Below are 20,348 nucleotides of genomic sequence, written 5' to 3'. Positions count from 1 at the left end.
TCTGACCGGGGACCGGATTTGGCCCGCGGGCCGGACTTTGGATAACTGCATAACAGTATATATATATTTGATCACTTATTTTTTGACATTTTAGGACAAGCTGAGCTTCCCTTGTAATCTTAGAGCAATTGGCTGTGCAACCGATCCAGTTGCAGGGTTGAAACTGCTTTGAAACCGTAACCCTCGTTTGAAACCCTAATTTGGAGCCCTAACCTGTTTAAAACTCAACTTTGAAACCCTTCTTCGCAACATTAAACTTAGTTTTAAGCCCTACTTTAAAACCTTAACCCTAGTTTACAACTGTACTCTGAAACTGTGCATAGTTTGATGACCCCCCACCCACGACATTAAACCCATTGAGTTGGGGGGGGCGGTGATGGCGGACGCATCAGTGTGACTGTGCGCCCAAATGTAGCAGAAGAGTGAATAAACATCACAGATAAATTTATAATTTTAATTTACAAAATGCAGGTGGAAATTTAGCGCTAAGCTCAAGGCGTTGTGGCTGCACAAGGCCCCTGCCACAACCACTGCGGTGGAGGGAGACCCAGCTGCACAGGGGACATTTGCTCCATTGCCAGCTGCGCAGCAAGACCCTGCAGGGTCTGTGGGTAGAGGGACGAAGGCCTCAGAGAGTGGCGGCGCAATTTTAATTTCAACTGTACTAGAGTGTATGAAAAACCACAGTATAAAAGCAGATCCTACATCAGGGTTATTTAAAATTACAATTTGTCGTCTATGCTGTAACGAAAGTTGTCAAATATTAATTTGTCAAAAAGGCTACAACTTGAAGCATATCTGGAGAATTCAGAATTAAAACATTAGGGATCAGGTGTTACCTTTTGGAAAGGCCACTCATACAAAGGAATATAGGATGGATCTTCCTGTTCTGTTTAGCGCTTTGCATATGGTTATGTACCCTGAAGAAAAACAAATGATGCGTTAAAGCTCCATTCTGGAGTGGGGGCGTTCTGACCTGTAAGAGGCTCTAAGCGCCATCAAGTCAGACAACTAAGGGAATTAAGGCACAGGAAAATAAATGCCATTTCTGCTACGCTCTCTAATTTGGCCACCACAAATTACAAGGCTGGAGAAGACCATGCTCTCAAATTGTAGCCTGAATGATCCCACAATGGACATGCTCGCCTTCCTCTTGCAAAATAGTGTCCATGGAGCAGCCATCAAACTTGAGCAGTTCCCACTCAGCAAAGGTCCGTGTCGTAGTGGCCCAAACTGCCAGGGTATCCAGCGCAGGTGGTTGTGCTGACATCTGCATAAATGCCCAACTTCAGACCCTTGGAGTGCACCTGGAACCAGAGCTTTTACTTTCAGACAGTCTCAAGAAAAGGGCAGTGTTGCACTAAGAATTATGCCTAAATGTCCAAAAACAGTCCTAAACAATGAAATGCAACCATACTGTAGCCTACCTAACGTTAAACACAACCTGAACTGTATATAACAAATGTACTGTAGTGAACGTGAATCGCCACTATGGGAAGCCTAGTACCACACTGAAAATTAGAATGTATTCAGACCTAAGTGTTTGGTCCACTTTAAACGGACCAGGGTTCGATTGGATACTACTTAGTGACGTTTTTTATTAAAATATGTGACTTAGCTAATATGCTATATGAATACAAAACTAAGGGCGTATTCAGACCTGACTGTTTGGTCCGCTTTAAACAGACCAGGGTTCGATTGTAATGCTGGTCCGGACCTTTTGTGCAGGTGTGAATACACGTAAACGAATCCTGGTGCGGATTGAAGAAAGGGACTGAGACCCACTTTTTCAAGTGGTCTTGGTTCGCTTCCGAACGAACTCTGGTGCGGTTCACTACAGGTGTGAATACAAATAGCCAAGATCCAAACCAACAGCACCAATATGCAGAGGAGGAACGCAGTGCATAGGACTCACATGTTTTCCTCCATTTGCGGGTCTGTGCTCTGTGTGCCGCCCTGGTCATTGCTGTCCAATGGGAGCACAGATCACACACAAATGAAGAATGCTCCAAGCCTTGATGTCTATTCATATGCAAATGAGTTAGGGGTCATACAATTTTATGACCTTTTTATGACTTGTTATGGTATCATAAATCACCCCCTTTTGGATTGGGGAGGGGTTGGGGGCATCAAGATGGCGCCAGTCGTGACGGCGCCATCTTTGACTGTCGCCATTTTGGTTTGCTGGCGCCATTTTTAGATGTGGATGATGTTAGGGTTTTTCAGATTATCCTTATCGTATGATTATGTTGGAATGCAACCGGTAATAAATAACCTACCCTGTCCCATCCTCCAGAAGGTCGTAAAACACCCCCTGATATGTTTTGACTAGAGCACAAGGGCTTCCTATTCAGTCTACTCTTACCCCCACTCTGTTTCTCTTAATAAATATGCCCCTGCAGGAGGGAGAGTTTTAGACTTCATTCCTTGAACGAGTGAACTCTCCACCCGCAAGTGTCTAAAAGGACTTCCTTGTCTCCCGTATGGTTCTTGCAAAATAAGTCAGAGTGAGCTCAACTCTAACAGATATGTATGGGCATGTATTTTTATGAATCAAAACAGGTGCAGCATCTGAGCTGGCTTTGCTACCAGCCAGTACGTGTGGGTTGAAGGGGGGCCGTTTTGTTGAGAAAGAGAAGGGGAGGGGTGTTTGTGTCAGTGTGGGGGGTCGTGAGAGTCGTCATTATTGGTGCCAAAGTTATCTGAAAGAGAGTCGCATGTAATTTGACAAACAATAGTTTAGCCAAAGTTATCTGAAAGAGAGTCACATGTAATTTGACAAACAATAGTTTAGAGGATCAAGGGGGGTTTTGTTGAGAAAATCATTGAAGTGTCGTCAGCATGGTGCCAAAGTTATCTGAAAGAGAGTCGCATGTAATTTGACAAACAATAGTGGAGTCGGCATTATTGGTGCCAAAGATATCTGAAAGAGAGCCTGCTGGAATCGTTTAATTTTGGAGGGAGACAGATTAAGGCCTCTGTTTTTATAAAGGTTGTCTAAGTTTAAAACATATCCTGATTAAAAAAAAAAACACGTGATACACAAAGGTGTGGTTTGAGAGAGGGGGCTGGACCTGTTGTTGGTATATTATGCCAGAGTATTGTGCTGCTAGTTCACAGAAAAGAGCTAAGCTAAAGCTGTGGTGTTAAACTGCAAACCTGAAGCTCAAATCATGATAGCAGAAACGCCGGTCAGTATCCATCTTTGCCGTAAAGGTCCTGATGGCTTGTTAGATGCCCCTAGGAAGAAACAAATGTATCTAAAGCGTATGCAACAGAGGCCCACAGAAAAACTTGAGCGGAGCTGGCATCTAACACCGGAGACTCTATGGGGATTTAAATTTTTTTACGAGACTGGTGAGTTGTCTTTCTTTATGAGAAATCAAGAGAGCCCTGGATCAAACAACAACAACAACAACAACAACAACAACAACAACAGCAACTATGAGCAGGCCGGTGCGTATGGTACGTTGAACTCAAATGACTGGGGTGTTTTAAATCAACTCCTGCCCGAGGTTTTGACTGAATTTCTCAATGAATACGGGTTAGAAGGTGAGCTGAATGTAACTTGGATTTCAAGAATTACAGCCAGCGGAAGATGTTTTTTCCGTCTTAAAGTTTCTCCTCAAACTGTTGATGGGACAGAAGAAGGAGAGCTAATCGATCTAATGTATCTAACGCTAGAAGTGTTTAATAGCGAATGTGGAGTTTTCCAGACAATACTGAATATACCATTGACAGCGTGGTATGAAAGGATGCAAGCATTTGGTGAGAGTATTACGGGACTTTTCGTATCAAGCCGTGTCTGGACAAACGTCGTCGGAGTGAAACGTAAACTGACTTTAGATTAACCCTTACTAAAAATTTTTTTACTTTAAACGACCCACCCCTGGCCCTCCTCAGCACACAGCTCCTCAGCCTGAGCTCCTCCTTGCCCCCCTCTTTTTCTCACCTGCAGTCACAGAAAGGTGGGGTTGTAGTCATTAGCATAACTGTCTAAAATGTATAAGAGCGGACTTGCAGACGCCTCTTTCACACACACACACACACACGCACAAGAGCTCTGTCTATACATCAGAGAAAGAAGATGGCTCAAAAAATCCTCGCCAGATGACTTTTACCAAGTTTTGTACCCATGGAACATGGGCCTGGCATCACATTCTGGTCCAGCCCTGACAACTCTGGTGCAGAGACAGATGATGATGCGGACACAGCCTTCATAGCGGCACCACGGCCAAGCACGGCGGCTGAACAACCGGGACCAACGCCAGCAACACGGGTGGAAAGGTTTGAGATTCTTCCATTGCCTATCCTAACAGCGTTTCTAGATATAACCGGGGAGCAGCTAAAGAAGTTTAAAACTCTAATAGGGTCCAAAGTAACACCATCTGTGTTATTTTCATTCATGCGTTATGTTAAACCTTAGGAGTTGTAGAAAAAAAAAAAAATTTACCATGTTTTTATTTTTACCATGTATTTACTGCTGTGTGTTTTATACCTGTTTCTGCTTATTAGTAATGTTTTTAAGAACTAGTTGATTTTTTTCTGTAATAAACTATTGTGACCAGAAAAGCGATTGTTTCTCTGTGTTTATTCAGTTAAAAATCACAAGATGTCATACCTGTTTGTTTTATTAACAGCGTCACACTCTGATATCTAGCAGAACATACCTGACAATGGGTGGCGAGAGATGTCTTCAAAAACTCTATTACAGTGCTAAGCGTCCAGCTAGTTTTGGGGGAGAGACACGCCTACACAGAACAGCGGCTGTTAGCTGTAAAAACACTAACATTAAAAAAGTGAAAGCTTTTTTATCCGATCAAGATGCTTACACTTACAAACCAGCCAGAATAACTTTTCCTAGAAATAAAGTTTTTGGTTGAGGTCCTATGAGACCAAGCAGATTTATGCGATATGCAATCACTAGCACGCTACAATGATGAATATAAATATTTACTAACCGTAATCGATATTTTCTCGAAACGTGCATATGCACGCGTTTTGAAAGCTAAAACAGGTACGCAGGTCACCAAAGCATTTGAAGATGTCATATCAGTTAGCGGTTCGCCATTATGCGTTCAAACCGATAAAGGGGCGGAGTTTTTTAACAAACATTTCCAGAAATTAATGAGACAGCACAATATTACACATTTTGCAACATCTTCCGATACAAAAGCGCAAACCGTTGAACAATTCAACAAAACGGTGAAGACGCGCATGTGGAGGTATTTCACAGCTAAGAACACGCAACGCTACATTGATGTAATTCAGGATTTTATTGTCAGTTATAATGACAGTTTTCATAGTAGTATAAAAATGACACCAAATGCCGTAAACAAGGATAATAAAGATATTGTTTTTACCAACCTGTATACAGACAACCCTTTTCAACGTGGGGACAAGTTCCGGTTCGCTCCAGGTGAAACTGTGCGGCTTTCCAAACTAAGAGGGGTTTTTGAAAAGGGTTATTTGCAGAGTTACACAGACGAAATATTCAGAATAACAAAACGTCTCCATCGCGTTCCTCCCGTCTATAAAATATCGGACTTGGACGGTTGCCTATAGAAGGCAGCTTTTACGAAGTGGAATTACAAAAAGTAAAAATTCTTAAATCACGCACCGTGTCAGGCAAACGCGAGTCCCTTGTCCACTGGGTTGGGTGGCCGACCAAATTCGACAGTTGGGTACCCGCAAAGAGTATTAAAAACATTTGACGTTCGATAAAACGGCCATTCTGTGAAAATTACAAGATGGGTGACGGCCAGAGAGAATTCTACGTAACATTAGCGTCAAATGCTAGTATGCATCTTTTTAGCGATAACAGCCTCACCGAATTCAAAACCGAACTAGCGCAACATATCGATTTAAAAGGTTCGTGGGAGGTCGGTCTATGTGAGATTTCATACATCAACTCAATCCCTAACGTTCCTGAGAAAAAACGGAATTTCTATCTGAAGCAGCCTAAGCTTCCGGTTCACAGAGGGGACGTGTTCCAAGATGAATCAGAAGTACGACACATGCTTAAAACGCGAGGCGGGGTCTATAAAGATCATGAATCGTTAGCTTTGGACATTCAAACTCTATTAACTAAAGCGAGTAACAAAAAGATTGATGTCCAATTTGATCAACATAAACAGAGGTTCGGGTGAAGAAGGGTTGAGAATTATGTTCAAGAGCCCTCTAGCGTACATTGTTGGAATGAACCCTGAACATTGGCTCTCACTCAAGCCGGAAGGCGTAAACGCACAACATCCTGCCGATAGACGAGCCGGATCATATTTCATGTTCGTCTACACTGACGTCATACATCATCAGACAGTTGGTGACGCCTACGCTCCAATGCTTAGGACTTGTGTGCAGAAGCCATATTGAAACCATTTCGGTTTACCTGCGAACAGACCTGAACAATCCGATAGATTTCGAATACGGGAAAGTCATTCTCATTTTGCATTTTAGATCGAAATAATAAAAAATAATGATGACGTCAACAACGCATCCCGACCTGTATCGTTTTGTCGATTATTATGAAACACAAGTCGGTGGCTCATTTCAGGGGTTTTCTGGCGCCCCGGTTCAATATGGACGTGGTCTGGGGTCTATTTTTGCAAAACTATTCCGCTTCGTGATGCCGATGTTCAAAAACGGGTTTAACTTGGCGAAGCCGCACCTTCAAGCCGCTGCTAAAAACATAGCAACGGATGTAGCAGGGCGCGTCATTCAAATAATCCACCGGAAACAAGACGAACAACAACAAGGTTCCGGGCTAGCTGTATTGTCACGTGGGGGACTCCATCCTGGTGGGCGGAGAAAAAGGAGCGTTAAAAGAAAAAGGCGCTCGACCGATCTCAGACCAGTTGTCAAGAAAAAGCAAAGGAGACGCAAGACAGACATTTTCTCTTAAAAAATGCCCCTTCTACATTTTAAATGACTCGAGGCAACGTTATCAAGTTTGGACATTTTGACGGCACCCCAGACGCAACTCTCCATAGAAGATAGTTCATATGTCGAATTTCAACCTTTGTCCGCAATTGTGGACCAGGGCCCCATAGAATTTTTTATACCCGGGGACAGCTCAAAATATTTAGATTTATCCGACACTTTACTACATCTCCGTTTAAAGGTGACGCGTAGGGATGGGACAAATATTCCACCGCAAGAACAGGTTGGCATCGTGAATTTCCCTATAAACACAATTTTTAGTCAATTAGATGTTTCGCTGGCCGGGCGGCTAATCTCACAATCTAGCGCCACACACGCCTACCCCGTCCATCATCGAGTTACTGTTAAACTTTTCAAACGATTCTTTGGAGTCACAATTCACAGCAGGAATGTTCGCAAAAGACACTAGGGGGCGCATGGACTCCATCGCGGTCGAGGGAGCTGAAATTAATCTCGGGTTTTTGCGTCGCGCGCAGCAGATTGCAGGTTCACGTGAATTTCACCTAACGGGACCGCTTCATGGAGATATTTTCTTTTCTGAACGTCATCTATTGAATAATGTGGATCTGCGCCTAAAGTTAACTAGCGCTTCTGATGATTTCTGTCTCATGAGCGCTCCAGACAGCGACTCGTGTCTCAAAATACTAGGAGCATCCCTATTTGTGAAAAAAGTAACAGTCTCACCGTCCGTAGCAATAGGCCACGCCGCCGCTTTACAGAAAGGTAATGCGTTGTATCCATTAACCAGAATCCATATGAAGACTTTCTACATTCCTCAAAACTCAAGAATCTGCCATCAGAATAATCTCTTCCTTGGACATATCCCTAAACAAATTGTAATAGCCCTAGTAAATCACAACAGTTTCATGGGAAGGAGAGATTTAAACCCGTTTAATTTTTTGCATTATAACATAGAGTACTTGGCTCTTAGTCACGAAGGTGTCATGCTGTCATGTGTCGTCCGGATCACTGCCTGTTTTATTGTGTACTTTGATCCAGACTCTCGTTCCAGTCGGTGTGTCCTTCCCCTGTGCGTCCGGTCACGTGAACCCCTGATTCCCAAGTGTGTGCACCTGCGTCAATGACCAACCGTCTTCACCTGCGTTCCCCTCCTGTGTCCATATAACCCGCGTCTTTCCCCGTGTCCAGTGCCAGTGCGTCTTGCCTTGTGAAAGAACACTAGCGATCACAAAATCCTCGAGTCCCGCCTAGAAGCCTTGTTTGATCACCCAAGGTAACTTGGTTACATCGCTATCTTGTTATAGTATTTCCCTCGGTTCGAGGCGCTTTGATTTCCCCTTTTTTCTCCCTCGGTTCGAGGCGCCTTAGTTTCCCCTTTTTTTCCCTCATATTGAGGCGCTTTTTGTTATTGCTACCAGTGGAGACAATAAACACATCTTTGGACAGTGGAAACTCTGCATTTGAGTCCTCTCCCTGCTCCGCGCCTGACAGAAGGTCGACAAATACCTGCCAAAGCTTTTCAGCCCAATTTCGAAGCTGGGATATGTACACGTGAATTTCATAATTTATACACAGTAACAGGGCGTTTTTTTGAAAGATCTACCTCTTTGTATCGATCAACAGGATTTTAGTCAAGGCTACTCACTTTTTGTTTTCAATTTAAGTCAGGCAGATGATTCTGGGGCTTTGACACCGATAAACAACGGGGTTTTACACCTCGATCTACGTTTCCGAACGCCATTACCACACACAGCAACTCTTATTGTATACACTGCATACGATTCCCTTATTGAGATTAACGCCAAGAGGGACATTGATGGACTATTATTAACGCTATGAACGGTCGTGAATTGGACTTGATTATGACTCGGATGCAGAGAACCTTATTTGGAGGTGTTTTCGCATCGGATGAGTTAGCTGACGTCAGAGACCCGCCTCCAAAATATTACATTGTCAACACCTATCCAAGACATTTACCCGGAGAGCACTGGCTTGCTTTGACTTTAGAATCGGACGGTTCGGCCACATTCTTTGATCCTTTTGGTCTGCCACCGTATAGTCCATATTACCCGTCAAGTATATACAGATTTTTGAAGAAGCATTCTAAACGGGTCGAATATCAGAACGGCCAGCTGCAACACGAGCTGACAGACACCTGCGGTCAGCACTGCGTGTATTATTTAAACCAACGTGGGTGGGGGCTCACCTATCATGAAGTGATGACTCATTACAATCCCGATCCTCTCCATAACGACGCCATGGTTAGTGAGTTTGTCAAAAAATGTCGAAGGCCAGACCGGATGTGCGGCGGGCAAACATGTTCATTGCATGAATTTAAAAAATGTCATTGTCTGAAACTGTGTTAATGTTTTATAAAAATCTCTTTTTATTCAATAAACATTGTTAAAGAGAGTTACAGAGTCATGCGTTTTTTTTTCACTAACAACAATAGAGTATCTATCATCTAATAACTAACCCATTTTACTACCGGCGATGTCCTCTTTCTTTTTCTTTTATTCATCACGCTTACATCTTCTACATAAGAAACATCCTCATCTTCACCCCTAGCGTATTTTAAACGTTTAAAATCTGCACGAGCCAAGGGGTTGGAGATGCTTGTTTCCGGTAAGTTTAATCGGGCTAGCGTTCGGAGAAATTCACTCCATCCTACCGGTTGGTCGTTGATTTTTTTCCCACTCACACACAAATGTCTCAACAAATCGCTCATATGGGAGCCTTTGACAGTTTTTACTTAACTTAAATTACTTAACGGCGTCCAGCTTACATCTTCTGCCAACAGTCTTTTCAGCACATAGCTGGCGTTGCATCGGAAACGTGGACCTATGGCATCCAAAATATCCCCATAATGTTCACCTGTCATCTCAACTGTCGTCTTTCTTTCGCCCCCCTCATTGGCTTCGTTGCGAATTGTAATAGGAATTTGCTCTGAGTCTTTTTGTTTGACCAACCCCATGTAACGCTGCATTAAGGTTTGATAAATTTTGATCTTTTCATATTGATTTAAATTTTTATTATCCAAAACCTGTTTCATCTCTTCATCCAAAGAATACTCGGCTGATGGTCGGAGCGGGTCGATTCAGCCTCTCGAACTGATAAGGTGAAATCAGGAACATTTTCTGAGCCGTTTTCAAACTCATTTTATGATTTGTTCATAAAACCACTAATGACACTTCCAAGAACAGGTGCGAAAGCGGCCAGTAACGGCAATATAAAACCACCTTTCTGAACTAACACAGCTCTTTTCTTCTTCAAAGTATTTTTCTTATCAGCCAAAAAGCGGATATTTTTCTTTTGCTTTTTAAGTCTCTTGTAAAGTTTTGATTTTAAGGGTACATGTCCTTTAAGAAGATTTAGCGCAATCTCACATCATACTTTCACTAAACTACTAGGACCTCTGAGTAGCAAATGCTTACGTTTGGCCGGTTTGGATGTAAACAAAGATTTGAGTAACGGAGCATTTGTTTTTAAAAGCTTCGTCATCGTTTTATTGTTTGGGGATATAAACGACAGGCCACTGGTTATGTAGTACAACTGTACGTAGTCTATATTGTTTTGGGCATGAAGGTGTCAAATCTACCAGTAAATACCCATGCGGCTCTCTTGTAGCATCTTCAAAGCATTCCAGGAAAAACTTCCGGTTGTTTGGAGAAATTTGATTCGCCAGGACATTCACCTGCAGTTTATCGCGGGGGTTTTTGAACAAAATCAAATAATTACTGTTTAAACTAATAGTACGGCTGAATTTGCCCTGATGGAATACATTCTGCGTTAGCATTATAACGTTTAAATTTTTATGATGTCTATATTGGGTGAATATTCGGACCACTTCCGGATTATCCGAAGCTCGGAAGATGATGTCATCCAAAATCAGTAGATGCTGCTGCTGTGGTGGGAACAGCTTCTCGTCATCAAAAGATTCAGGCAGCCCCTTGATAAAAAGAATGTCTTTATTCAGGTTTTTGAGCTCATCGTACATTGGTTGATATAAAGTATAAACCCAGACTATATTATCAGTTTTTTTTCTCATAACATGTTCAGGATTTTCCAATACATTTTTTACAAAGAAAGTCTTGCCACAACCTGAAGGCCCTGCTACTAGAGATGAAAAAGGAAGTTCTAATCTAGGGTCAAATTCAATCAGGTTAAAAGCCATTTCCACACACAGACACACGTATGGATAGATAGATAGAAATATCAGTAGCCAAACGGTTCAGTGGTGCCTCGCTCTAGCAGCCTTCTTTTATCGTACACCACACGAAGCCTCTTGGAGAATGACATGTTTCTGAGATGAAACCCTCTCTTATCGCAAACGATATGTTGAGGAGCGTATAGCACATCTGAGGTTGCACCTGCTATATCGATGTACCCTTGAACCAAACTGAGCATGCTATCGAGATTGATGCTCTGACCGCTTTCGTGAGTCTGCGTGATCCCCTTCACTTTCATGACCGTCTGAGATGATCCTCGTGTTTTGCAAGCGTATGTTTTTGGCCCAGCTGAGACAAATTCTAACATGCTGTCATTCGAAAGCTCATCTGTCAAATCACCCATATAATCCCCTAGAGGGAGAACACTTTCGCCCGGTTTCACCGTGTACACGAGGCTGTCTGTATCGGTGTAAAGGACACGCCTCTGTAACATTTCTAAATAGCTGTACATTTTTAGGCGTGCATAGGCTGTTGTGAGACACGCTGCAGCCACGTTTGATGTTTTTGAGGCGGGGATCTCATTGTTTATGTTGAAACAATACTGCACAATTGAAAGCTTTTCACTGATAAAATTTCCCATTGTACAGACCTGAAAACAGAAGTTCAAAAAAAACCTCAGATTTTGTCACAATTTTTGTGTTTGTCATGTTCTCACGCTGCGCAAGTTTTCCCCATAGATTGTTAAGACAGAGTTTTGACACTTGCCTTTTGCCAGGGTTTACAGCAATTTTGGAAGGGTCTAGTTGGATACCCTGATGAATGGCATACCCTTCTATGTATCTTTCTCTATCCGCTTGGTTGACCACGTGAGCCAGATAACCTGAAGATTCCTGTTTACCTTTTAGAAATGTTCGCATATAATCACGGAAAATTGTGTCGCTCGTTCTTGTGTAATGCCATACTTCGGTAATATCTGCAACCGTGTACCCGAGATCAAGTGCCTTAACAAATTCAGGGGTTGTCCAAACACCTGTTAACGATCTTTGCTCATCATAATGTGTACACGCCGTCTGCTGGTTGTTACACTCAGCGCATGTACGGCACAGTGTGAAGACGAGTTTACCTTTAACTGTTTTGAAGGGTAGAACAGGAAAATACAAACCACGGGGTGGTTTCACCGTGGATAATCGTTGGATGACCGATAGGGTAGGTGCCTGTACTGTTGATGAAAGGGTATAATGACGTCACATCAACATACAACACACACTCGTTCAGCTCTGCCGTGTATCTTAAAACGAATGTGTTTGTTCTGCCCCCAAAAAGAGCCTGCCTCGGTTTTTTTTAGGAATTCCTTCACCTCTATGTTCATCTTTTTCATTTGCAACCATTCATGCTCCCACATAATTACAAGGTACACATCCTGTCTAAGCTGTAGGTCCTGAATTTTCTTTTGTGTTTTATCAAACCTCTCCTGAAAAGGGCGTTTTGTTGTCGGGCATATTTTAGAGAGGTCGAAGCATTCTGCGCAGCCGTGGTGATAACAACCAAAATACTCAAACACTATTTTTACGGCCCCAATTTCAGAATAGCCGTCTACCGTGTAGTTATCTATCCTAACTTCACCCCCATTCAATGCATGTTTAATTTGGATATTTTGGCTGTGCATGATCCATTGCATGTATTGAATAGAGTCATGCGAAAAAGCTTTGTGCTGACGCATATAGTTGTCTGAAGGTGTAATGGCTAGTGTTTGAGGCGTTAGAAAATGAGTGCGAAAAACTTTCATGCACGCAGAAGCTATTGTCACCGCATTGAATGGGTTTGTTCCGGTGGCCTCAAAAAACTCGCTCCTGAATTTCTCACACCCCTGCATTAACAGGTCAACGTCATTCTCGCAGTAGGCTATCGCCTGCAAAATCAAACACATTGCTAGCTTCTTTGGCATACCATTTGTCAATTTTTGCTCGTTGAGATGGTGACATTCGCTCGATATCGTAGTACGCGGGGTCACGGTGAGACCCTAGGTAGTTTAGATGCTCTAAAGAGCTGAATTTGTGTGGGAAGTAACCCTTTGATTTGTCTTCAAACCCCAGGGCCTTAGGCATCGCACTTAGAGGCATCGTCAAGAATGAGAGAGAGTCTATGAATCGAGATTTTGTGTCTAAATCGACAAATGATAGAACTTTACTCCCCTGCATCAGAATGTCAAGTTTGAGACCTAATTCAAGCATTCTCCTTATCAGTATGTAGGAATCAAAACCTCTCGCATTATGTGCAACAAACATAGTTTGTTTAAACCGTGGCCTTCGAAAAAATTCGTCAACACAATCTGTGCCAAACCATTGTTTCGTCAGTCTATTTGATTTGCAACAGATGAGAAAAGGTTTGTGTAAACCATCTGTATCTACATAGGTTTCGAAATCGTAGTAGACTACATTTTTGCACGGTGGTTGAGGCTTGATGGGCTGAATGTAGCACATGTGGGGGTTCAGCAAGGGATCTTGATTTAAGATCTCATCACACACTGTGCACTTTTTAACGGGGCAACGATGTTTAGCACCGGTACCATCAGCTTTCACATAATACCGAAGACCACACTGCAAGCATTTTTTGTATGAAGTGCAGTTGCTCACACGATTCATCGATCGAAACTCTTTATGTTTGGTAAAGCATTCCTCATTACGACAAGTTTTGTTACAGTCGGGGCAGATGACAGGTTTAATCCGTCGTTGTTTACAACAAGGATCGAGACAAACGCTACAGTGTCCTTCACACTGGTGCTGTTGCCAATTCTCGTGCCCTTTGTAACAATGTCTGCAAAAGAATGCATGACCAACGAATGCTTCTATCGCTTTCACACCGTAGTAATGACCCTCGAGGTGTAAGACAAATAAAGTGTCGTTATCTGTTTTGCGATAATGCGTGTTGAAAAAAGTCATAGGGCGGCAGTCCTCTTTTCGATACATTACAGTTATTTTCCGTTTGAGGACTTTCTCAAATTTATGGACATCACCCAGACTCACAGGTGTTTGACAATCCAATCCTACACTCTCGTGTAAGAGCCGTGCCTGTCTTGTGGCCTGTTTTGTTGTGAGTGTGTCATTTAGCAGATAGGTTAGTGAGAGAGCAAAACACAAACTGTTGTCTTTATTACGAGGTATGTGTAAGTGTCGTTTTTTCAACCTCAAAATCTCTCTGTTGGTAGTGTTCAACAACCTGCGACGCATTCCACCGCGCAATGGAGTGACTATTTGTACAATGAGCTCTAAACCCTCATCAGCCAGAAGCTCTGTATTTGATTGGGCTAAACGCTCAAGCATGTCTGATACACTATCTCTGATAGAGTTTGCTGGTAGATGTGAGCTCTATCGTTACTACCCACTAACTCGGCCTGAATTACATCACCTGGTTGTGCCCGGCTAACCACCTCTCGCATAACATCATCTATTTTATCTTCAATCTGGAGGTAGAAGGTTGCAAAATAATTAATGTTCTGTTGCGATGGTATATTTAACTGTCGCCTTACCTCTACATTACTGAAATGCGGTCTATTGACTACAACAGAACCGCCGTGCTGATCAGCTAATACAGAACCGCTGTTAGATTGCTGCGGCATGTGTTGAAATGCTGGTGTGTTGTCATCAATAATATCTATTTCGTGATCAATTATAACAGAGCAGTTGTTAGGCTGAAATGTCGGTGGAACGTCGTCCATAGCAGCCGGCGATGAATCGACAGGGTTAGCGGTAAACGGGTCAACCAGAGGCTGCGTATTTAGATTTTGGATAATGTTTAGCAACTGGACAGGAATATCAGGACTGATACGCCCGTTGCTGTCATTAGCTTGGTTGTTTAATTCTGCTATCATATTTAGCAATTGTGACGGGATTTGTGTAGGACTCTGTCTACTTTCATTCAGACTTTGATTGTTCAATTCATCTATGACAGCTTGTAAATGGGTAAGAATAGCAGGACTGTCTGGTCTTTCCCCCTCTAACAAAGCTGTGCTCACATTGTTGAGCAAATCAGTTATTTGACTCGTAGACGTATTGTTAACGTTTGACAAATCTAGCTCTGGTGTGTCACTTCTTTGGCTTGTTTCGCTAAATGGTAGCAAATCTATTTCATCAATGTTTGCTAAGAAATCTGACTCCGTTGACGTAAGGTTTGAATGATCCATTATATTTCCTTTTACAAAACACAACAGAAACAACACAGACCTATTTTGATTCGGCTAAATCTGTCAGAATACGTATTATCTTAAAACATTCTTGTAACCGTCTTTTATAGATACAGTTACCACGGCACTTTACAGGCCCCCTGCTGGTGTAGTGGCGCATGTTGTAGAAGGGCTGCCCCCTCCTCCTCCTCCTTCCTCTCTGTGCCTCCGTGTCACAACGCTCACCTGGAAGTAGATATAAAAAAAGTTAATCCTCTGTAATACCGAAAATAGCAAGTCGGATGATAGCATACAAAGAGAGAAAAAATAGAAGGAATACCTCCAACTTTGTTTGTCGACTCTTGATGATGGTTCAACCCTTCGTATGTAGATAGAGCTTCAGCTAACTGTGTTCGTCGATGTTTCCTGTCGGTCGGCGTGGGATGCAATTGGATTGGTTCCAACGGTAGCACGTGACTCTGATGCGCTTGGTCTCACTGGCTCTGTCGCTGGCTCTGTCGCTTCCACTGCTTCAATATGGCGTTTGAAGGCAGCTTGTGTCGGCTGATTGTTTTTCCTAGTAGCCGCGGCCACGAGATCTGTTACATACATAAAATAAAATCATCAACTACTAGCATTTATATGAACTATCTTAGATGCACGATTGACTCACCGTAGTCTGATTGTGTTAGGTAAACGTCGCTAAAGTCGTCGTCAAAAGATGCGTGGACATCGGCAAGAGCAATGATGTCTACAAACATTATATAAACATTACATCTTGTTTTATAAAATAACCGCAGTGTATTATTATTATTATTTGTTATTATTCTTATTATTTGTTATTATTATTATCATTATTATTACGGCGACAAAGTAGTAAAATGACTTACCTTAAACCATTCTCGAAACAGCTTTTGACGCGCTTCGATTCCGTTGCTCAGAGCGATGGCTTGTCTTCTCAAAAATGAGCGTTGGTCATTCGCACTAAACCAACTTCAAATTCGGGGGGGATAAGACCACGCCTATGGGATCACGTGTCGCGAGAAATCAGATAACTTTGGCCGCTTGTGATGACGCATCAAAGGCTCTACCTCATCAGATATCTTTGGCACCAATAATGCCGACTCCACTATTGTTTGTCAAATTACATGCGACTCTCTTTCAGATAACTTTGGCACCATGCTGACGACACTTCAATGATTTTCTCAACAAACCCCCCCTTGATCCTCTAAACTATTGTTTGTCAAATTGCATGCGACTCTCTTTCAGATAACTTTGGCTAAACTATTGTTTGTCAAATTACATGCGACTCTCTTTCAGATAACTTTGGCACCAATAATGACGACTCTCACGACCCCCCACACTGACACAAACACCCCTCCCCTTCTCTTTCTCAACAAAACGGCCCCCCTTCAACCCACACGTACTGGCTGGTAGCAAAGCTAGCTCAGATGCTGCACCTGTTTTGATTCATAAAAATACATGCCCATACATATCCACATCTAAAAATGGCGCCAGCAAACCAAAATGGCGACAGTCAAAGATGGCGCCGTCATGACTGGCGCCATCTTGATGCCCCCAACCCCTCCCCAATCCAAAAGGGGGTGATTTATGATACCATAAGTCATAAAAAGGTCATAAAATTTTATGACCCCTAACTCATTTGCATATGAATAGACATCAAGGCTTGGAGCATTCTTCATTTGTGTGTTATACTTACTTCACTTACTTGTAAAATATACGGTCTGAATAGTAACTGCATCAAACGAAAGAAATTAAGTCCGCTTTTGGTCCGGACCAAAGAAGCGGACTAAAGGACTTTTCTAGTCTGAATGCACCCTAAAACTAATAATGAAACAAAATTAAAATCAAGGATTTTTTTCCAAAATAAAAGCTAAAAAACGGCTCTAAAAATGATTTAAAACTGGGTATATTTAAATGACAAAAGTAAAAAAGAGAATACAAAACCATCATAAGCCTGAAAATTTCCCAGGGCACAGATCACAGATGATTTATAGCAATAAATCATTGACTTGCTTTAAAACAGTCAAATAATAAAGTTCAATTTGTAATTTGTGATTGGCCTGTAGTGTTAGAGATTTGCTCACTCCAACTTATTTTGCAAGAACCACACAGGAGACAGGCAAGTTCTTTTAGACACCTGCAGGTGGAGAGTCCATTCGTCACTGTCTGAACAGCGATGATCGAATGAAGTCTAAAAGTCTCCTCCCTGCAAGGGCATATTTATTAGGAGGAACAGAGTGGGGGTGAGTGGACAGGTTTGGTGAACCCTCGGCCTCTGATAAGATCAGAGCAGGGGGTGTTTTACACTGTTGTGGGAAACAGAACAACTTTGATTGCTCCCCCTGCAGCTGGTCAATCAAGCAGAGGAAGCAACCACTTCATCTTACTCTGCATTGTGAGGGCAAGACAAGATTGATTTAATCATTATAGTCTACATTCCAACATAATCCTACGATAAAGATAACCTGGAAAACCCTAACATCTCCCTCCTGTTTTATCATATGATTATGTCACCCCAAACAACAAAGACAAGTAAGAAAAAAACATATATATATGTATAATGAAGAAAGAAGAACAGCAAAAATAAAAACAACAAACAATGATAGCAACACTTTCCAGTGAAGATGAGGCATTACCTCAATACCCCAGATCAAACTTATTGTGTAAGCGAAAAACCTGCTGGCCAGATGTTATTAGCAGGAAAATTCTTACACGGCCCCTGTGCCACAGGCGACCAGAATGCTATCAATAAAATATAAAAAGAAAAACACAGAAACAGTACATCATTGTATACATCACTTGCGAAGCATATTTGATGGTCAAATCAACAAGTTTCCGTAAAACATTCTCAACAGAACAGCATCTACGCAATCCACGTCTCATTATCATTATCACATCTGCCACGCCTAAGAAGTTGTATATGTGCTCGTGTTTTCGTCAGCTGATGATGTTCTAGTCTGTAGGTGTGTTCTGTCACACACACTGGCGCACACACTCGTGTCCAGTTGGCAGGCTGCATCGGACAACTCTGGTGACCACAAAACCACGATCCGTTCTGAACAGGCACGTGCACTCATAGGATGCAGGTGAGGCAGTGCTTCTGAAACTCTGGATGAAGTAGGTCCCGTCCGATGGTGCAGCCATGTCGGTAGTAGAGCCCTTACACCTTGAAAACGGCTCTCTCATCCTGGCACACAGCGGTGATGTCCAAAGCTCCCATCCAGTTTCCTCCTGGAGAGCAGTCGTCGTTAATGCAGACGTGGGTCTTGTTACCTTGGATGTAACATGTGTAATTCACTCCAGCTGGTCTCTCCGTGTAGGCCACTTGTGGTATTGTTCATCCTCTAACAGTCACATTGAGATTTGCCCAGAAGTGTTCATCAGAGGCACCGTCTGCAAGTCCAGAGTGGGATGGGTCGGCATCACTGATTGTGACTGCTCGGCGTTGATATCCAACTCCTCCCATGGATGCCATACGTTTCGCTTCAGTGACATTCATTGCTCTGGCCTCCAAGCGAACTTGCGTGGAGGAAGGGGGGAGTTTCGAACACACATAGCACGCCTCCTGTGTGTGAGCTCTCACAGTGAACCTGACATACCGGTACCAAGTGTTGGTTTCGTATGGGTTTCTGGGGTCCCATGACCAGTCTTCAAAGTTCTCATCATGTGACCATCGTTTACCACGGGCAACATTGTCATTTGGTCTGTTCAGATGAGTCAATAGACCATAGCACGCTCCAACCACAACGCAGCAGAGGATCCATCTGGCATATGGAGCCCCGTTGCTACTAGGATGGCAGAGACACCGGGACATCCCCTCGCCTAGCGGAGTGGGGATCGATGAATTCTTCACCAACATTGAGACGCCTCACCCTAAACGATGGGGCCCCTTTGTAGTCAGCCTTCCCCACCACTCCGAATTAGAGGTCCAGCACTCTCTGCAACTTGCAGTGGCTGAGGTGAATCCAGTTGGGCCGTTGAGAATTTTTTACCGCCGTGGGAGTAGCAAGCAAAACTTGGAACGGTCCCTCCCACCGCGGGCTGGCCCAGTTCTTTCTTTTGATGACCTTGATGTAGACCCAGTCTCCTGGATTGATGGGGTTGTCGACCTGTGAGGAGGAAAGATCAGGCGGCAGTAAATTTGTCTTTGACACAGTTTGAGCGTCCTGATCATATAATCTGCCAAGGACTGCTCTTCATCTGTTGTTTGCAACTCTCGTAGTTCTTATCGTTCTTATGTTCCTGTTAGCCTGCAATTGTCCAAATCAAAAATGTTTTCTTTTAACTGTCTTTGTTTTGAACCTCTAAATCTCTCGTGTTGCTAACCTATCTACACCAGAACAAAAAATTTACCACAGTATAACACCAAATGTATTCGAAAATTCATTGTCATGAAGTGTTGTATTATTACTATCTTCCACTATCTGTCCTACTCACTCCCTCCTTTTGAGGCTTGGCAACGCCCATGCCTCACACCTTGACAATTTTTTTTGGGGAGAATACGTTCTTTACTACATACGATTCCATCATCATTTAATTTGACTTTCTTTCCAAAACGCTTCTCAATTTCTCAGTTCACACATCTTCTACATATGTTACTGGTTCTCCAGTTTTTTTTTGTTTTTTTGTTTTTGTAGTTAATTATCAACCCAAAAGCTACGTGTTTCTTTCTAACATTCAACCTGCTCAAAATCACTCTTTCATCAAAGTCGCTCTACTAATTTTCTATAGTAGTCGCCAACGACTTCAACCATTCAACCTGTAATTTCTTTTCATTCAGGCTATCATTCATCAATGTTCATTTGCATCTCACACACAGTCTCCAAAAAGGAGTCTTTCTATCACATTGGTCCCAATTCATCCAAGCTCACCACACAACATTCATATATCATTTTCAACTCAGGTTTCCTGGTAGAATAATCCACCAATTCAAAAAAAACTTAACTAAAACAAACAATTGGCAAATTAATCTGAATTTTTTCTTTGTTTTTAAATTTGAAGAACTCAATCTCTCAGATTTAGCTTGCATTTAGAATTTTGTATAATCTTATAACACAACCAATCAATTATTCCTATTAAATGTAGCATTGCAAAAT

At 42.5% G+C, this 20,348-nt stretch overlaps 1 protein-coding gene and 1 long non-coding RNA gene across 7 annotated transcripts in view; one reads left to right on the top strand and one right to left on the bottom strand.

Annotated features, from left to right (window-relative positions):
* hm13 (histocompatibility (minor) 13) overlaps positions 1-20,348 on the top strand; it is a 120,259-nt gene that overhangs the window by 82,580 nt on the left and 17,331 nt on the right. For 2 of the 6 annotated variants that reach the window (XM_049754293.1, XM_049754295.1), the window contains one exon: positions 7,952-9,312. The exons of the other annotated variants lie outside the window; for them this stretch is intronic. In XM_049754293.1, coding sequence (XP_049610250.1) covers positions 7,952-8,024 — 73 coding nt within the window. In that variant the 3' untranslated portion in view covers positions 8,025-9,312. Of the gene's footprint in view, positions 1-7,951; positions 9,313-20,348 lie in introns of those variants that run through there. 6 annotated transcript variants of the gene reach the window in all.
* On the bottom strand, positions 15,236-15,882 carry LOC125988683 (uncharacterized). The gene is made up of 2 exons (XR_011086459.1): positions 15,569-15,882; positions 15,236-15,474 (listed from the first exon to the last, which is right to left on the bottom strand). It is a non-coding gene; the product is annotated as an uncharacterized lncRNA (long non-coding RNA).

The sequence above is a fragment of the Syngnathus scovelli genome, chromosome 2, assembly GCF_024217435.2.
Source record: "Syngnathus scovelli strain Florida chromosome 2, RoL_Ssco_1.2, whole genome shotgun sequence".
Classification (NCBI taxonomy): domain Eukaryota; kingdom Metazoa; phylum Chordata; class Actinopteri; order Syngnathiformes; family Syngnathidae; genus Syngnathus; species Syngnathus scovelli.
This window is presented reverse-complemented; position numbering and strand designations above follow the sequence as displayed.